Genomic DNA, 19,927 nt, shown 5'->3' on the forward strand with positions numbered 1-19,927 from the left:
TATGTTGTGTGTGCCTCCACTAGTTTTAACAAGGCATTCTGATTAATATTGCACTTAATGGAATTTGAGTTTAGCAGCCGTTTTTATCCATCTCAGGGGACGGCCAATTTGTCACTTTCTGTCAACTGGAAATGACATCACAGTTGCTCAAGGGTCAGGTAACGACTAATCCTGACTCCGCTTCAGAAAACAAGGGAGCCGTGATTGGTCATGATCTGAGCCCTGAGTAACTCTGTTATAATTTTTAGTCGACCGGAAGTTAAAAAGTTAAAAAACTGGTGGATTTTGCTGCTCAAATCATATTTAGACTAGTGGAAGCGCACAGAACAAATTGAAAAGAAAAAGTTGGGTTGACATTACCTATAAAAAAAATAAAAAGTAAATAAATTGGTTAGGTATATGAAATGAGGCTTCAAATTCGTGAAATATCACGTCGTCTACGCTCAAATGCCACATCTCGAAAGTATAAATATTAAGCAAAGATGTCAATGTTGATTTTGCAGTATGCCCTTCAAGACAACGACGACGACGACTCTTCTAGATTTGACCGATCACAGTAGTGGACGCAGCAAACACACAGCGTTAGTGGCAGACACTGGAGCAGCGGGCTACTTAAGTGCCCGTGGAACAGTTCAGGCCACTGGTGTCTTGCTCAAGGACAACACAGCTGTGTCTGTGAAGTGGTGTGGGTGGATGATTTTGAACCAGAGTTCGAACCATAACCAACTAGCCATGGCTGCTGTGACACGTCAACAACTTATTGGTCTTTTTAACTCATTCACTATCAGCCGAGTAAAAAAAAAAAAAGATTTATGACGTCTTTAGCCATCAATGGCAGTCAATGAGTTAATATGGAAAACACTCTCGCAATCAAAAGTCAGCCCAACATTCAACCCTGCAAAAAACAAACAGATCTGTGTTAGCTCGTGACTGTGTGTAACAATTTCCTTCACTCCTAGAGCTCAAGTCTTACTGTTCAAGCGAAGCGCAAAATAGAAATGCTTACTCTGAGTATGCAATACCAAAGAGTGAAACTCTATGAAAAACATCCAAATGAAAAATGTGATTGGAAGCGAAATGAGGTCAGATTAATACAAGATGGTGGGTTAGGTGTGGATGAAAATATTTTGTTTCCGGGCTTGCTGTATTCTATTCAAGGAGAATCATTTTCTGAGCAGTGCGGATGGGCCATGTGTTCAATTACCGAACAACAGAATGGGTCGCTCGCCCCGGCAAAACAATATCCAACCTACATTGCATTTCGACACCGCTTGACAGGCACAAACAACATGCGTTGTCTTGTGGATGATGATGGAAGACTAAGTGAGGGAGGCAGAAAGAGGCAAATGAACTATTTCCATCATTTAGTTGACACTTCAAATAAGACTATTAAATGCCTGTCTCTCTGCTAACTCAACACAAAAAGTCTTGCAGTACTCTAAAATTGGCATCTATCACAGACTGTAGAAAAACTGGAGCATTGCACACAATTTGTTCGTGTAGGTTTGGTGGATTTCAGTCTAGATTGACACTGGATTTCAAATTATTTGACAAATTATTTTGAATCCCTCTTGGGATGAATAAATGATTAATCTGTCAACATAATTAAATCAGAGGGGGGGCATATTACGGTACTCAAGAGCCCCTATCCAGCCAGTTCGTGAGTAAAAAAGGAACAAGACCCAACAAGAGCACATCTTTCCCTCAAGACCACGTGATTCAACTGAGGTGATCCCGGGGATCATTTGAATACAGAAACGGCAAATTAAAATAGCTGCAAGTCAGTTTGGTGATGTACCAAATTCTATGCAGCAAATGCATCCTTTGGCCTGAGCCTCCACAGTGCCATTTTGATTTGTACTAATACCCATTTTCACCTTTCCCACAATGAGAGTATAGAAAAGTCACAAGTTTGATGAGGATTCGGGTGTCATAGTACCGTTACAAAGTGAAAAATTTACAGGACAAATACTGTACAGTACAATATGTGTTCTGTTCTAATTTTCAGTCACACAGACACGCAAAATAAATAAAAAATAATAATAAAAAAAAATAGCCAATTGTGAATCCAAGTTTGCAGTTCAGACTCAAAATTGCAATTTCTTGTCGTACAGTTCAGTACCAAGTCTAAGGAGGATAAGCGCTATAGAAAAGTCAATGAATGTTGCCATTTCTTGTTTTCTTATTTCGGAGTTAATACGCAATTCTCAAATATATCGGGCAAGACGAAAAGATCAAACAAATAAGGAACCGGTACTGATCCGAAGTTATAACATTGTTTGAATCATATTTCATAAGGATTTCTTTGGTCCGTGCAGTTCAGGGAGATTGTTTCATCGGAATTGTAAGTATGGATCATGACAATGAGCAGTAGAGTATAATCAAACTATACAGTAAGTTAATACGGTATTCCCGAATACAAAAAATGTTATCTCAACTATCTTACCTGAGTAGCTGTTTTGCCATAATCGACCCAACGAAGAGTGGCAAAGTTTGTGGATTCAGCACAGTTGAAGCCATGGTTGAAGCCAGCGTGGTAGCCATAAGGAAAAGTTATCATGAACTCTCCTTCATTCTGTGTTACCTGTTCGCAAAAACAAAAATCTATTAAGAGGACGTTGTAGATAACAATTGGACCCCCCAAAAAAAATCACATCTACCCAACATAAAAACAAATAGTAAGCTGTTAAAATGCTTTTAAATGTTATACTTTTAATTATGTGAAGAATGTTGAGTTACTGGAAGACCTCGGTCAGTCCTTAAATAATTTGACATTGACACAATTGTCAGCATTCCAGCTCTGTACAACACCACAATAGATTTGATAGGAAACAATCAAGAACCGCATTAAGTGCAGAATCTCAGCTTTACTTTGAGGGTATTTACATAGGAATTACAACACATTGTGTTTATGCTTCCACCATTTTAAGGAACAAAAAGTAATTAGACAAACTAACAGTCATAAATCAGAGTGTCATTTTTCAATACTCAAACACAGCCTGACGTTGTGAATCCATTCATCGTCTGATGCAAAGGTTGACAACGTACGTCCGTTTAGTAAGTTTTCTAAACTACTTTTATTTTTCTGCTCTGCTTCTGAATGGTGTTAACTGCTGAGGTTGCAAATGCTTGTAGGTGTCGTGGCCTTGCTTGTGTGAAATGTGCTTAATAAATAAAGCTGCCTTGCTTCAACAAAGAATGTGATAAATCTGATGAATTTCCGTTTGCCAGTTTGAAAGTTGCTGCTCACCCTGTCAAAGGGAATGCTGTATTTCTTTAGGATGGAGGGAGATATCAAAGTCATCTTGTGGCGAAGGAAAGCATCACACCCTTGGGAACTACCAGGGAAGAAACCTGCGAGGGAACACAAATAATAATACAGGGTGTTTCACAAGTCTATATCGCTTTAGAAAAACTCATCTACTGGCAAGGGGAAGCAAGACAAAACCGGTTTCCTGCTGTGGTGGTTTTGTCAGGCCATCGTTACATCACAATCAAGAATTTTACTTTTTGCGTAAAATGTGATTTACACAGATTTCATTGCCATCTAATGATAATGCATTACACTGGAAAAGAGAAGACAAGCTTTCGTGTCTTAAAATTTGACAAGCGTTTAACGCAGATTTATGAACGAATTTTCAAAGCAGGCACCGGAGAAATGTACCATACAAAAATGAACACTTAAGGAGCGATTTAAGTGCCCCCGAAAAATAAAGATGGCGGATAGCAGCTAGCAGCGCAAATGAGAGCCGTTGGTTCTTTTTCAAAGGCAAAATCAACACATTTTTGGTTCGCCCTTAGAAAGCAGGATACGGAAAAGGGTCACTAATTGTCTCATGAGCTGCTGACTTGTACCGACAGACCCAGATAATTTAACCCAATTAAAACAGTTTTAGTTCCACCAGTTATCATTAGAACATCCTTCCATCCATTCATACATTACATTAAATCATTGTCTTTTTGAGCTTGAAAATTAAAAATCTATCACTTGTACCCATTCCCTATTTCTGCCGACAAAAGGCGACTGCTATGACAACTGCCACTGCATTGTGGCTAATGTCGAAAAAGGGGTTTGCGAGTAACAAGACCATTGTCACAGCCCCATTAGGCAATCCTACGACGCTCATAACCGCCTTTTTTTTAGGACCTCATAAACCGTGAGACAGCCAGAGCGGACGGGGGCTTTAATAGGTCAATGGGTGCTTGTTAAATAATGTTAGTGCCCCTTTCCTCCCACTTTACACACGTGCTGCCAGCTGCTTTGAAAGAAAGAGGAAGGTTGTAATTGGCATTGACCGAAAAGCTCACTTCCAAAATCAAAGTGAATACAAAGTGGCTTTGTATAGAATTACTAAGGTTCTATTCTGTGCAGTTTATTTGCTTTTTAATCTTCATCTCCTCCATGTGACGGAAAAGAAAAATGTTACATGACAGCAAATGTTACTGTCAACAATTCTCAATTGTATATTTGTAAATGCAGTTATTTCAGTTTGCAAGCTTAACCAATCAGAACTCTCGTTTATCATTGTTTAAAAAAAATGGGGGTAATTATTATAAAAAGACAGTTGTAGGTCCATCAAATGACCTACCAAAAAGTTGCAATGCATAAATAATTTCAAAAGTTTTTAAACCATTGATCTGATCTATAGCATGGACGACACACAAAAAAGTTAAAACATTTCAAAAGGGCGTGTGCTCTTTCATAGGATTCACCTGACTGATACCTTTAAACAATGAGGTCCCTCAGATATTGTGACAGCTGACTGTGGATGTGACGACAAACACACCAGAAAGAGCATACGAAAACACCTGACCTCCATTTGGGTCACCAATGGTGCAAAAAAGTATTGAAAACCATTTGTATCTTGAAAACCTAGCATTTTAATAGATGCCAAGACTTCTCATAGCCATGTATAAATTCAAGCATAAGTCTTGAAAAGTTGCAGAAACCTTATACAATCACAGAATTTTTATGTGATTTGCATCAGATGAAAACATTTTCTTTAAAAAAAAAAACCTGCTAAGAATTACAGACCAATTTACATAAACACAAACAGTAGAAATGGTGTCTTACCTTGCGCCAATCTCTCCAGCCTTTTGCCATGCTCCGGTGGGATACAATACCTGCAGAGACAAGCGAGAAAAATCATTAGCCCCCAAAACATGCCCAACTTTTATAGGAATGCTAAATCATGTTCACAGGCAAGAGCAGAAATATGTTGAGCAATAGGACAGTCTTCTGTTATTTTAAGAAAGCTGACATTAATTTATCGATACATTTTTGAAGTCGTTATTGTGCATCTTTTTAACAGCAACATCAACGCAAATATGTTTACTCAATACGAAAATTTGAATAACAACTAAAAATAGGATAAACATTTTTTGTCATGTCTAAACACAATGGCTGTTCGGTACACAAGGAAAAAGTGACATGATGTAAAAAATAAGGCAGAGAGAACAGAAGATCATTGTGAGAACGACGGCACCGACAGAGAAGGAATGAATCAGAAAATGAGGTATTGGGAGGTGGATCAAAATGATATGGGTAAAAAAAAAAAAAACTGTGAAAGTTCATTGGTCTGAGATGGCAAGATAAGGCGTCACACTGCCATCTACAGATCAAAGACACTCCTTCAGCTTTCCATCTCTTCCCTAGTTTTGCTCAACAATGCTGGATGCATCGAGCATTTAATTACCCAAAATCAAAAGCATCCTGTGCAAAGCTTGGGACAATTAAAAGGTCTTATTGGTCATTGCCTACATGTCTGTCAACTTGTGTACTAGATGAAAAACAGTGATACAACACTAAATGTCAAATGCCCAGAGATTTTAAAAGCATTGGGTAGTTTTGTTCAAATCCAGACACAGAATTTGTCACAAACAATGAATATGAACATGAATACAAACTATCTATGTGGAGAACTTTGTTGGATCTTGCCCAATTTCTGCAGTGGCAGTGAAGTCATCACTCAGCACAATCCCAATTAGCAACCTGCTATAAAAAGTGTCTTTATTTTCCGTCCTTGCTCGTCAGATTCTTGTCACTAATACTAAACGTCATGCAAAGTTAGAAGCATTTTGATTATATTCCAGTTATTTTAATAAAGGAAGCTTTCTAGAGCAAAATGACAGTGATGCTGCACTGGATTGCTCTCATTTACAGAACATTCATTCCTTCAGCTCCACACAGAATTTTCCTGTTGATAGAGAATTAGAAAAAAGAAAATTAAAAAAAAAATCCCAAATCTCAAAGCAAACTATCGGTAATCCTGCGTTCTCAGCCTCAAGGCCGCTGCTGCTATGGCAACAGAACATCTTGATCCTGAGTAGAAAGACAGAGCATGGGGCTGCACTTTTACAACTCTCTGAGGTTATCTCTCAGTTTGTGTACTGTAATGCAACTCAAGAGGCAGAATGAGGCGGCAGAGCAGACGCCTGTGTGCTTTGTTACCCTATGAGAAGAAACAGAGACACTCAAATGACTACAACTCTATCTAAAAATAAATTGCCATTACAAAAAATTAATAAGGCTAGTGCCGATTGACACTTCCGTGAGGTATTCATTAACTAATATCTGACTGTTGTGGTTGTAGTTAGTGGTGTGCATTACAATATTGGGTCGATGCACGCCATTTTGAACTCGCGTGCACTACCGCGTTTTTATCAAAACAGGCGCTTCTGTCTCAGTGTGAAGCAGAGACACCTTGTTCCTCCCTCCACTCGCTCTGTTCGATGCAGTCACATGTCTTAGCAGTGCAAAAGCTAGAGAGCTGCCAGCTTGAGTCCACCCGCCCACCAGTATAGACACACAACGGGATTTGAAGCAGAAAAGAAGACAAGCGCAGTGTGGGTATATTGTCAGGCCAAATATGACGGCACGAAGTACGGTTGCAAAGGTAATAGGACAATTCTTTTATAAGCCCATTGAAAATTATGCGAAGGAATATGAAGACTTTCAGAAAATGTTTTATATTTGCATGAGGTGATGATCCTAACTTGTTTATTTAAATGAAACATCTAGAAATTAACTGCAATGAGGGGATAATTTTTCCTTTTTTGTGCAATTACCAGTGATAAATAACTCTCATCCAGTGGTCACTTTGTGCAGTATTTTTTTCATTTTTCATGAAAAAAAAAAACTCCAGACATAATGAATGGTGAAACATGTTGATATTGTATCATTTTTCAAATATATTTTTTTTTTTACAATAAAGTATTTCATACTTAGCAATAAACTGTTCCAATTCTGGATTTTAACTACCAAAAGCATAACTTCACAAAACCAAAGCTGAGCGGCAAATGCTTGTTTTGACAGTCTGTGTTGAATTTCGGGTTTTCGTCAGGGTACAGTAAACACATTCTATTTTTGATGCTTTTCATCAGGATGCAGTAAACAAACTAAATGTTTTGATGCTAACAAATTAAAGTTACTTCGCAATCTACATCAGTAACCATACCAAAAGATTGTACATTATAAAACGACCCCGAAACCGTTTCTTTTTGTTGGCATTAAAAGCAGGATTTCAAGAGAATGTTCAAGGATTGGTGGACGGCTCCTGGCGGGAGTCATGGGCAGAAACGGCACGGAAGTACACCGGCCATTCGGGAAAAATTTAAATATCTCCGCAGTCCGAAACATTCCAGATGAGCATGCCACCCCTGACAGTAATGTACTTTACTTAACTTATTTCACGCAGCTACAGCCTACAAATGTAGATAGTGAGCTATCCACTTTTCCCCTAAGACAAACCTTTACACGAGAGAAAGAGTATTGTCAGATTCATGATGAGAAATCTTTCCAAACATTCCTCTACTCTGGCCTCTCTCTTATATGTGCAATCCTTCAAATAATGACACAGGTAGTTAGTTATACGTGCGAGGGTGTGAGAACTGAAAGAGACGGGCAACCAGCATGGCTTCAGAAAAATAAACAAATGTATTATGACAGACTGATGAAGGCTTGATGACGAAAGGAGAGGTGATGCATTCATGTTGCTATGGTTGAATTTGATGGTGACACACAGACGCACGGGAAATGGGTTTCAGTTCACGACAGGTTTTTCTCAAAGAGGTAAAGTGTAACCTGATGCTTCAAAACATTACAATTGGCAAACACGTAAATATAAATATAATATAATAAAGAAGTGTTGCATGGCTGTACTACGTTCATAAATGCACTGACAAAAGAAAAAAAAAAAGTCCCCCCAAGAATATAAGAAAGAGGAACTGACCAAGACTTAGACTGCCCAAAATGCAGGTAGTTGATGCTGTAGAGATCCATGTCTTCAGTGTGCCAGGCAAAGGTGGTCTTCCACATACCAAAGTACAGATATGGAGTGTTCACACCATCTATAACGATTCCACACTCTTGCTCCACCATGTCAAGCAGTGTGTTCAGGTGGCCAATGTTCCATTCTTGAATGTCCTGATCAGGGACAGAATGCACTTGTTAAACAAAGCAACTGAACCAGTACATTTAACTTTACAGTCTACAGGATAGGCCATGAATTTCCCTTTCCCATACATTGGAAAATATATGAATGATACTGCAGGTACGCAAACCCTATGTATGGAAATGTATGATCCTCACTGTACATTTGTGGTTTCACCACTAGATGGCGCAGCAGCTGCAAAGATCCTTTTTTGTATGATGTTATCTTTTGAGTGGGCATCGCCACATGTACACTCACATTAACCATGAAAATCTTTGAGCAACTGTCAGACATCAAGCCAATGTAAAGGGACTTTATCTGGTAACTGGCTCTCATTCAGACATGTTGAGGAGTGTACAGACATTGCAGAGAAGCTATTAACTAATAACCGTTACAGGGGGTCCTCAGTTTAGGACAGAGTTCCATTCCTACAGCAGCGACGTGAACCACATTTTTAAGTCGGAATGCACAGCAATCATACTGTATATCAGTCAAGTCATAATTATGGTAAATATTTATATGAAAACTTTCAGGAAATAAGTACAAAATAATTAAATGTAAAATATCAGGCCATCAATAAAGAATAATAAAAAAAACAGATAGTGATAACAGAGTGCCTTCCTGTGCCACATGACATTCTTTGTCCGCTGTGCGAAGTAGATCTTTGTAAACCAAGGACCCTCTATACAAGCAGGTGACAAAATCTGAATCAGAAATCCCTTTCGTTCAAGCCTATTGACTTACTGAATTATTCAATGAATATAAATATGTATTTTCATCTTGAATGAGAAACTCTCTTAATCAGTGTACCAGCTCTGCGAAGCACTCCAGATTTTGTCTGTGATCAAGCAAATTTATGGTTAACTGCCTGCTTTATTCACAACAGCAGGAAAATTAACTGATGGAAGAATTTCAACAATTAAAAGGGGAACACAATTCTATTTCTTGAGAATAATATGCTCTATGCGCCCCCACCAGTCCAAACACAGCATTCAGATTGATAATCATTGCGCTTGTGGAATATGAATTGACCCTTGGATTGGATTAGCCTCAAACATTTTAACACATTTGACACTTGGGGTCAATTTGACCCCATTTCTACATGCCTGCAGAAAATGGAAACGATCATATTAGCAGCGCCAAGGCTACCTTGCTTTTAAAGCAGGAAAAAGGACCATATTTTCTTTTGATTTTTGAAAGGGATCGTGTCTGCTGGTGATTGAGAGACAACAAGACTGTCAAAACTCTAATTCTAATCCAAAAAGAGTGCCTCAAAATCAGGGTCCTTCTCAACACACTGCTGTCTCAGACATTCTCCTCTATGTCACATTCACTGGCAGGGAGCTGTTCCAACAGTTCCTGGACAGTAAACCTTTTTCCCACTGGACAGTTTTAAGTGAGAGAGCATCCAGATTACGGTATAAACAGGGGACAATCTTGAATAATGTGGGTACAGGGCTGTTGTGCAAGCTTTTATATGTTTGTTCCTCCCTTATTTTGCATGACCTCCAACGTCATTGGGGGGTAAACTAATCTTGTGGGAACTATCAAAGTTCTCGCGGAAACAGTTATTTTCCCCACCCCTTTTAACGCATCAACCCAAAAGAATAAAGCCTGAACCTGCTGGTGAGGGGATATTAGGTCTCTCACACTCTGCGGCTAAATCAGCTTTGGGTCAAATTGACCCCTGAGGATCACCAATGCGTGCGATGTGTTTAGTAAATTGAAAAAAATGGCATCATGATAATTTTATGTTTAATCAGCTGTTGCCATCAAATAAGGAACACCTTAAACACATACCTCATCATAGATAGAGCCACTAACGTCCGCACCATAAATGGGTGACACAAAAGTCAGGTTCTTCCAGTACTTCCTCTCGAGGTCATCAAAGTCTTTATGCCGTGGCGTGCAGTACCTAAAACAAGACAAAACCCATGAGTTACAATGAGTTGAAAGACACAGAGATGACAAGTAGCCTGAAATGAGAAAATAATATCTTTCATCCATTCTCCACTTGCTTATGAAAATGTTTTTTTGCTTGGGCAAAGACACAGAAGAGTCATTGCCTCAAACTACATGAATCAACGTCAACCATCTTTATATTTAGTTAAGATGAACATCAAGTTGGCTTTGAGTCCCTGCTGTGAGAATATGAACTTACTTTTTACTGTTGGCCAGTTTGCGGTACTCGCCCACTGTCATGGATTTCTTCTGGATGTTGTACTGGGTAAATAGACCAGACTGACCAGTCACCACTTGCATGATGGGAGCTGGGATCACCATATCCTCAATGGCCTCATAAGATTTCCGTGGTTTCCAACCATCCGGAGGAATCACCTAGTTGGGGAACACAGTGTTTATAATTGTCATGTTAATATTGTCACTGTAGAAAAACATTTAGAGGCGATTTATTTTCAAACACGCCACAAAATACATCACACCGACAGGCAGCTACTACGGATGCAATGGTGACTGAGAACCGTTCAGAGTGGGTAGATTTTGGACCGAGGTTTATAATTTGACCGGATTCAGACTTTGAATTACTCACACTTTCACAATGAATTTATTCAGTGTGCTATTCATCTAAAAAAATACAATAAAAAACAACATTAAGTTTAATATACAAGATATTCCGCTGCTAATTTACTTCACAGGTGCACCAATTTTTTTTTGGGATTGCTTATATCGTCTAAACCCTTAAAACAGGGCTCGACACCGCGACCATTATGTTCGCAAATGCTCCAATTCTTTTCCATGTGTGCTGGTAAAATTTTTTCTGGTCACACTAGCGAGAGTGCACGTTTTAATGCTATTGGTACTTGTCTTGCTGCAGGTCTGGGATGGCACTTTAGCAGGCTTAAACCCCCATAAACATTTACCTCTCTGCTTTCCCTGACATCAACCCCAAAAGGAGCCTGACCTGCCTGTTGGATATTTTCTGGAAACTTCCATCCTGCTTCTGTTCACTATAAAGCTGGTTGCCTATCAACTGGTGACTAATATTAGTTACTCCTTGCCTCACATGTCGCATTAGAAGGAGACGGGCATTTGAGAAACAGCATTGGGTGTTACAGTAAGCATGTATAGCATTTACCTATATTTGACTAAAAAACATGAGAAAACTGTAGATGAGTGGCACCCTCACTGTAACCTTACCAAATACACGTTCGTAAACATATGGGGGCGAAACATCTTCATGTGTTGTGCTCACCTTGGCCAGACCGGCACGATGAGCTCCTTCACTCTCCATGTAGACAATGTATTTGGCAAAATCTTTAAATTCTTCCATGGTCGGACGGAAGGTCATGATCTTGCAGTTGGGGTTCTTAGTGCAGGATGGCGGTGGTGGTGGTGGAGGCAGAGGAGCCTGGGGCCCCTCGGAATCAGGGGCAAGGCCACCAGCGATATTTAATTGTGGAGGCTGAGGTTGATTGGCAGCCCGGGCAGGAATGGGGTGCGAGGTCCCCACTTTCTCTGGTATTTCAGCCAGCACTGGCTCCTGGATGGGAGTCCCATTTGGAGCTGCAGGCAGTGATGCAGGAAGAGGTTGGGGAGGCAGCACCGTATCCATGACTATGTTGGTCGCCATTGGGGACACCGATGGGTTGCAGGTAAACCTAAGAGGAAAATGTGGACATTCAGTATTTGTCAGTTTCTTAACTTGACTGGATGCAATGTCAATTTTGAAATGGATACTCAAATGAATAGTGGTGAAGTTGCATCCTGCGTATCACGGCAGTTTAATTCAGTTTTTATGAAACATGTAAAGGACTGGGAGGTTTAGCACGCCGTCAAATATTATTTCGGAGCAATGGAGGAGGGTGACAGAACAACATGCCAAAAATCAAATCTTAAGAAAAGAACGTCCACATCACACTTGGACTAATGAAGGAGCAAGGGGGCAAGTCATCGCTTACGTTAATTGCTCATTATTTCTTTTCTGCCCTTGTTATTGAAGTGACATTAAAAGAAAGGTTTTAGAGGAGCTCTAGACTTTTAAACAGTTGTAAAATTGGCAATATTGTTGCAGGAGGTGAATTCAAATTCTTTTTACACTTTAAAATTAGAATTTTATATTTTTCCGGGTCTATTTTTTATTTTTACTATTCAATTTACTTTCAACATAGTGGTCATTTATTATTTCCCAAAAATACGGGGTGGGGAGTGGGACCCCCCCAGTCAGGATAATCGAAATTGTTTTTATTTCATGGCCCATTTTACACTAACAAGCTCAGTTTATTTTTTTTTTAAGCAGGAAACAGAAATAAGTTATCATTTTCTTTTTTTAATCTATTAATTTGTGAGAAATTAGGAAATAAGCGACGACTTGAAAAACATGGGATAAAGGTCCAGGCCCGCCTGCTGACTGCCCGCTGCCAGCAGAGTTGACACAACTTTAGTGAAGCCAAATGTCCGAAATATAATTACTATAAATTTTTTTCCTGTCTCAGCATCTACGTCACAGCAGGGAGGCAAGCGAGGTAATGTTGCTCAAATTGTTGTGTTGTCTAAATCGATGACCGATTGCCACCAAATTGCAAATGCGCATTACTTCTCTTCTCCACTCCAACCTGTGAAAGTATAAAAGCCTTCTGCACAATAGTTTGGATTTATCAACATCAAACATGAGCTCATGTGCTCACCTTCCCAAAATCAAAAATACCATACCGATCGCTTCTCCACTTACACAGGCTGAAGCGGACATGAGCAACAATGTGCACATGAACCCTGACTGGTTATATGTCGGACATTTAGCTCTGCTAAAGTCGTGTCAACTCTCAGGAGCCAGACGGCAGCTAACAGCGGTCAGCAGGCGGGTATGCCTCCCCAGTTCATTGTTCCCTCCAAATAATGCAACTACGAAAATTTGGCCACTTTTTTCTGTCGTTAGTCGTTAGTTAGTTCAAATGTCAACAGCGCAACATGTTGCCAAGATGGCGGCGCGCATGGACGCAGCGGCTAACAGCTCCCCCTCACAGTGCTCCTTTTTACTTTTTATTAGTGTTTGCTTGCTCTTATTGGCATCAACTGAGGCACAACATCGATATACCCGCCAAGACATCGTGAACATTGGATATCGATGCGAAATAACCATCACAGAGGAATTTTGCTATGATCGCAAAATTCCGAACGAACTGGCGAGGCTGCCCGGCTCACCATGGCTGGTCATCGGGGCCGGGAGGCGGCGCAGGCGACGCAGAGAGAGGAAGCAGAAGCGAGGCTGCAGGTCCGGTGTCTTGCAACGGCTGCGACGGCAGCCCCATAGGCAACCACTACCGAGTCTGCACCTCACCAACGCCAGATCCGTGGTCCACAAAATCGACGACCTGGGATTACAAATCCTGGGAAACCGCTATGTGCGCGATAGCAGTGTGATCGTCGTCACGGAAACCTGGCTGCACGCAGACGTCCCCGACGCTAGCATCCAGCTGGCCGGGCGCTCGCTACATCGCGCGGATCGGACGAGGGACACCGGTAAGAGGAGGGGCGGGGGGCTCTGTGTTTACGTGCATGAGAACTGGTGCGGCGATAGCACGATCGTCGAGAAGCACTCTTCCCCCGACATCGAGTTCATGTCCGTTAAATGCCGGCCTTATTTTCTCCCGAGGGAGCTAACGGTAGTGATTGTCACAGCTGTTTACATCCCTCCCGACGCTAGCACTAGCACGGCGCTCTCGCTACTCGCGTGCGTCATCAATAAACATCAGCGGGCCCACCCTGATGGCGTTCACGTAGTAGCGGGAGACTTTAATAAGGCCAATTTAAAGACTGTACTCCCAGAGTTTCACCAGCATGTCAAGTGCCCAACGAGGGGAGACAACACTCTCGACCATGTGTACTCGAACATCAAGCACGCATACAGAGCCCTCCCACTCGCCCCTCTCGGCCAGTCAGACCACCTGTCCTTGCAGCTCGCACCTGCGTACACCCCTCTCAGGCGCAGATTCAGGCCTACCACAAAGACTGTGAAAACCTGGCGTGACGACGCCATGAGTGAATTACAGGACTGCTTTCATGACACAAACTGGGACCTCTTTGATCATCAGGACCTTGATGTCTACACGCACTGTGTACTGGACTACATCAAGTTCTGCATGGAAACTGTGTCCCAACATAAGACTATACGGACCTTTCCAAATGCGAAGCCCTGGATGTCCAGCAGGGTTCGCTCTCTCCTCAAGGCCCGTGACGCTGCCTTCAGGTCAGGCGACAAAGCCCAGTACAGGGTGGCTCGTGCTGACCTGAGCAAAGGCATCAAGCTAGCCAAGGCAACCTACAAGGGGAGGCTGGAGGCCCACCTTGCCAGTAACAGGCCACGGGAGGTGTGGCAGGGTCTACGGAGCATCACCAACTTCCGTGGCAGCAGCACGACCTCTGTAGACCCGAGTGCATCGCTGGCAGAGGAGCTTAACTGCTTCTTCGCTCACTTTGACTCGCCCCAACCGTCACACCCCCGCACTTCAAGCTCCAACTCCCCCCCACTCATCGTAGAGGAACACGATGTGAGGCGCGCGCTCCTGGCGGTCAACCCCAGGAAAGCTACTGGACCCGACGGAATACCAGGCAAGGTCCTCAGAGCATGTGCCCACCAACTGTCACATGTTTTCTGCAGGATCTTCAACCGCTCCCTGGCTCAGGCAGTCATCCCCTCCTGCTTGAAAACTTCCACCATTATTCCTGTCCCCAAAAAGTCACCAGCCGTCCACCTGAATGACTACCGTCCTGTTGCTCTCACACCAGTCATTATGAAGTGCTTCGAGAGGCTGGTTCTCCAGCACATCAGGGACTGCCTTCCTCCCACTCTGGACCCCTACCAGTTTGCATACCGGGCTAACAGATCCACTGAGGACGCCATCGACACTGCTCTGCATGTTGTGCTGGGCCACCTGGAACGACAGCAGAGCTATGCAAGGATGCTCTTTGTGGACTACAGCTCGGCATTCAACACGATCATCCCAGACATCCTCGTCGCCAAACTGGACACTCTCGGCCTCCCTGCCCTCACACGCATCTGGATTAAGGACTTTCTGACCAACAGACCCCAGACTGTGTTGCTCGGCCCCTACACGTCCTCCACCCTCATGCTGAGCACCGGTTCCCCCCAAGGATGCGTGCTGAGCCCTCTCCTGTACGCCCTCTACACCTACGACTGCAGCCCGGCCCACGGCAACAACACCATCGTCAAGTTTGCTGACGACACGACAGTGGTCGGTCTGATCTCGGAAGGTGACGAGACAGCCTACAGAGAGGAGGTAAAGAGACTGACAACTTGGTGCAAGGACAACAGACTGCACCTTAACTCTGCTAAAACAAAGGAGATTGTCGTCGACTTCAGGAGGAACAAGACGCTGCCGCCCCCCCTCTGCATCGAAGGCGTGTGTGTGGAGAGGGTCCACACGTTCAAGTTCCTGGGAGTACAGATCTCCGATGACCTTTCTTGGAGTCACAACACCACAGCAGTGGTAAAGAAGGTCCGCCAACGTCTGCACTTCCTGAGAGTCCTCAGGAAATTCAACCTGGACAGGAAGCTGCTGCTGGCCTTCTACCACTCGTCCATCGAGAGCCTGCTGACGTACTGTGTCTCCACCTGGTACAGCGGCTGCACTGAGGCGGACAGAGTGAGGCTCCAGAGGACAGTCAAAACAGCGCAAAGGATTATTGGCTGCCCTCTCCCCCCACTGTCGGACATCTACACCGCCCGGTGCCTCAGAAGGGCTCTCAACATCGTCAATGACAATACCCACCCAAACTCACACCTGTTCGACCTGTTGCCCTCTGGCAGGCGCTACAGATGCATCAAATCAAGGACAAATAGACTGAGAAACAGTTTCTTTCCGAGAGCCATCTCCATACTGAACTCTCACACACACACGAGACCACCCTAACCTCGCAAAACAGCATTGTGATGTTTTTCTATATGCCCTATTCAGTACTGAATTCCATTGCACTGTCTTCTTTATTTATCTAATTTATATATTTGTCTGTATTATTGTTGTATTGCACTGGAGAGGGGAGCCCTCTAATCTCGTTGCACACTTGAGTACAATGACAATAAAGGGATTTCTATTTCTATTTCTATTTCTAAGACATTTTGAAATAATCGAGAGATACCAATTAGTCATGCGTGAGGATTACAGAACACGATTCGGGCCGCACGTCGCCCGTGGATGGTAGGTTAAAAAAAAAAAAGGGTGTGCATTCATGTGAAAGCAACATGATCATTGCACACAACAGCAGCAGAGTAACTTGAAAACCCTAGTAGATGTCTCTTAGACATATCATGGAAGCTGCAAACATACTGATAATGAAACACCCTGCCTACACAAAGGCTAACCTCAAAATAAAGGCAACCATATGTCATTTAGACATGACAAGGAAGCAGTAAACCTACTGATAACATATCCCCCTGCCTACAAAGGTTAACCTCAAACTTAAAGCCACCCATATACATCATAATACATTGACACCAATGTAATAGCCGTAGGAGGCTTTTATTTTAAAGTAGGGCTGCCAAGATTAATCGACTAATCACGACAACGTCCAAATCGTCGACAATTAATTTAAGTAGTCGACGAGTCATTAATTCACACGTTTATTTGGTACATTAATTTTCTCTTGAAACAGCCTCGTCTCACACTTCTCCCCTAGCTGGCTGTAGCCTGTCTAGGGCGCACAAGCGCCATAATGTTAATCCGGGTCATCTGAGATGTAAACAGAAGCATTGTGGGTAAGGAATGCCATGGCTACCTGCTGTTAGCAACAGAATTCTAAAGTTATGGCATATTTCAACCACAAATACTTAAGATGCAATCCTCACGTTCATGGCATCACGGCAAGGATTCCTGCTCATCAAGAAATGTCAAGAAAGGAAGCACGTTGAGGCTGACGCCTTTTATCATTTCTGACACATTCAATCGTGTCTGGAGGCAAACTGTAGTTAGCACACACAAATTGCGGTGTGTGTTTGATGTAAATTTGTAACACTCACACTAACACAATGTCCATTACGGTAAGATAATATATTGTATCATCTACTACGGATTAAGGAGGCATTAGTCAGTGAACTGACATTTATTAACAACCAAAACAGGAGTGTGTGTTTGTCCGCATTTGACATCAAAGGAGAAAGATCTCACACACTCTCTCTCACATAGCTATGCACACATGAACTGGGACAGAACATATTAGCCACAAGCGCTCATTGGCATCACAAAAAATAAAACACATAATTAAATTTGTTGCAATATATAGCAACTTTCCGCTACTAGCAGTTAGAAACGTGTAGCCACTTGGCAAAAGTAAGGCTAGTTAGTACATCGTAATTCATTCTCCATGTTTAAAGGAAACTGAGCCATATATTGAACTTTGAGGTGTTTTTTTCTTTTAATTTAAAAAATACGTAGATATAACTAAAACGTTGTCTTTAATTAGGTCATCAAACACCTTTATCCAGTTAAAAAAAACATGAAATTCAACTCAAAATGTCAAATATAGCCATTAAATTTACATGCAATGGAAGTGAAATTTAAGGCAGGCTGTGTTCTTATTTTATACATTAATCAATGGTGTTATTTAGTGGAAAAAGGAGTTTTCTAAAATAAATTAAGACAAGTTCTAGTCATCTTCGTTTTGTTTTATGCTGATCCAAGAATTTCTGGATCCCCCACAATAAGAAATGTTGATGTGCTCAACATAATCTGGTCAAGATCAAGATCAAAGGCAGAAATTCAACACTAGTTCAAGCCACGCTACAGAATCAGAATCAGAAATCCCTAAATTGTCATTGTACTCAAGTGTGCAACGAGATTAGAGGTCTCCCCTCTCCAGTGCAATACAACAATAATTCAGATAAATATATAAATTAGATAAATAAGACAATAGTTACACAGAAGGCACTTGAGATTTTAAAATATATTTATAAAGTATCATCAATGCAAAATAAGGAGCTTGATCACAGCAGTTGTCTCCGTGAGACCAACAGTGACAGTGAAGCACACACAAAAGTGTCTAACTGAATATTTCACTAAATGCAAAGACTCACTCTAATGCAAAAATGTTCAGTTCAGTTGACAGTTCTTTTTAATTATTAAATACACATTTTAAGTAAATATTTTTAGCAGATCTGTTTTTATTTATAAGTTAATGTTTCATTTGAGAACAGATCTTACTATGATAACAAAGGAGGTCACTTTATATTAATTGTGTTTGTGTTCATGTAAAGGTTAGTGATTCTTTTTTGTACATATATATTTTCATTTGCAAATAGTTTTATAAATACGACTAAATAGAGGTCAAACGGTTCCTAAATCACACACTGATGGCACAGCACTCTTGTTATGTATCCAAAATGATTCGCGTTGGTTAAGGAGTACTTCATCAAAGACATCAAAGACACTACGTTGAGAACCACTAGAGATGCTGTGGACCACAGTCCATGCTACTCATCAGGTCATCTATGTAAATACTTTAAGACACACATGCAAACTGTACATAATTTCAGAAGGTATTAAAAATAGTGATGTGCTTTCCAGTTTCCCTGTGCCTATGTGTGATCCAATAATGCCATTCGAAGCGTGTGTCGTTCATATTTTCAGGCTCAAACAGTAGTAGTATGGTAATTCAATTGCCTTCTAAAGGAATGGTGACCCCGTTCATTAAACCAAAACAAATGAGGGCCTACATCGACCCTTTAAATGCTAACTGATCCAAAATCACTCAGGACGGTCACTCGTTTAGTCAGCTGTGACATTTTCTAGCTAATCAAATATTTGATTTAGATTGTGATCCCAGTGGCAATTGGACGTTATTAAAAAAAAAAACAGTTGCTAACGACGAGATTAGCCGGGGACCTACTACGAGAGCTAACGTAGCGTGCAAGGAATAAGAAAACTACCAAGCTTCCGCTAGAAAAACGTATTTCAAAAGGATCCTGCATTTCAATTCGAACAGGGAATTACGATTCACGGTGTCCTTACATTGCCGTATCCTTCGCTGACATAGGTTAGCTCCCATTTAGCTATGCCGTATGAGCAGTTAAAGGAAGAAAAAAATAAAAACTCCACGACGACTGCACGTCGATTAAACAAAAAACGCACTCTATGTGCGGGTACACAGCGGACCGATTTAGGGGATCGTTACCTCCTGCAGCGGGGTGACGCCTCTCTCTGTATTTCTCAGTCGATTAAATGTCGTTTTCTAAAAATTTGGTGGCCCTACTCCCGAGCTTCCTATAAGCATTTAGCGAGCTAAAGCTATGCAAATCACGCCCACCCCTGAATTCATACATTACGATTGGCTGAATGGCACCAATAATAGCGGGTTTATCTCGAAGTCTATAATACGATTGGCCCATTGGATTACAGACAGATCGACAGCCAATGAAAGCCTGTGATGATTTATCATTGCCGATTATGCCAAGCACGTACACAGTCAGTCGATACGTGCAGATCCTGAAAGAAAAAGTTAATGACAACAAACGAATACACGTTCATGTT

At 41.7% G+C, this 19,927-nt stretch overlaps 1 protein-coding gene across 2 annotated transcripts in view; it reads right to left on the minus strand.

Annotated features, from left to right (window-relative positions):
• kdm4b (lysine (K)-specific demethylase 4B) overlaps positions 1 to 19,680 on the minus strand; it is a 31,905-nt gene extending 12,225 nt beyond the window's left edge. The window contains exons 1-8 of one of the 2 annotated variants that reach the window (XM_088313388.1): positions 19,572 to 19,680; positions 11,644 to 12,049; positions 10,594 to 10,769; positions 10,233 to 10,347; positions 8,232 to 8,425; positions 5,075 to 5,124; positions 3,251 to 3,354; positions 2,447 to 2,584 (exon numbers count right to left, since the gene is read on the minus strand). In XM_088313388.1, coding sequence (XP_088169514.1) covers positions 2,447 to 2,584; positions 3,251 to 3,354; positions 5,075 to 5,124; positions 8,232 to 8,425; positions 10,233 to 10,347; positions 10,594 to 10,769; positions 11,644 to 12,021 — 1,155 coding nt within the window. In that variant the 5' untranslated portion in view covers positions 12,022 to 12,049; positions 19,572 to 19,680. The other variant, XM_088313387.1, reaches the window with a different exon arrangement.
• Positions 19,681 to 19,927: the final 247 nt, after the last annotated feature.

The sequence above is a fragment of the Idiotropiscis lumnitzeri genome, chromosome 13 (genome assembly GCF_059441095.1).
Source record: "Idiotropiscis lumnitzeri isolate Australia: NSW breed Sydney's pygmy pipehorse chromosome 13, RoL_Ilum_1.0, whole genome shotgun sequence".
NCBI lineage: Eukaryota > Metazoa > Chordata > Actinopteri > Syngnathiformes > Syngnathidae > Idiotropiscis > Idiotropiscis lumnitzeri.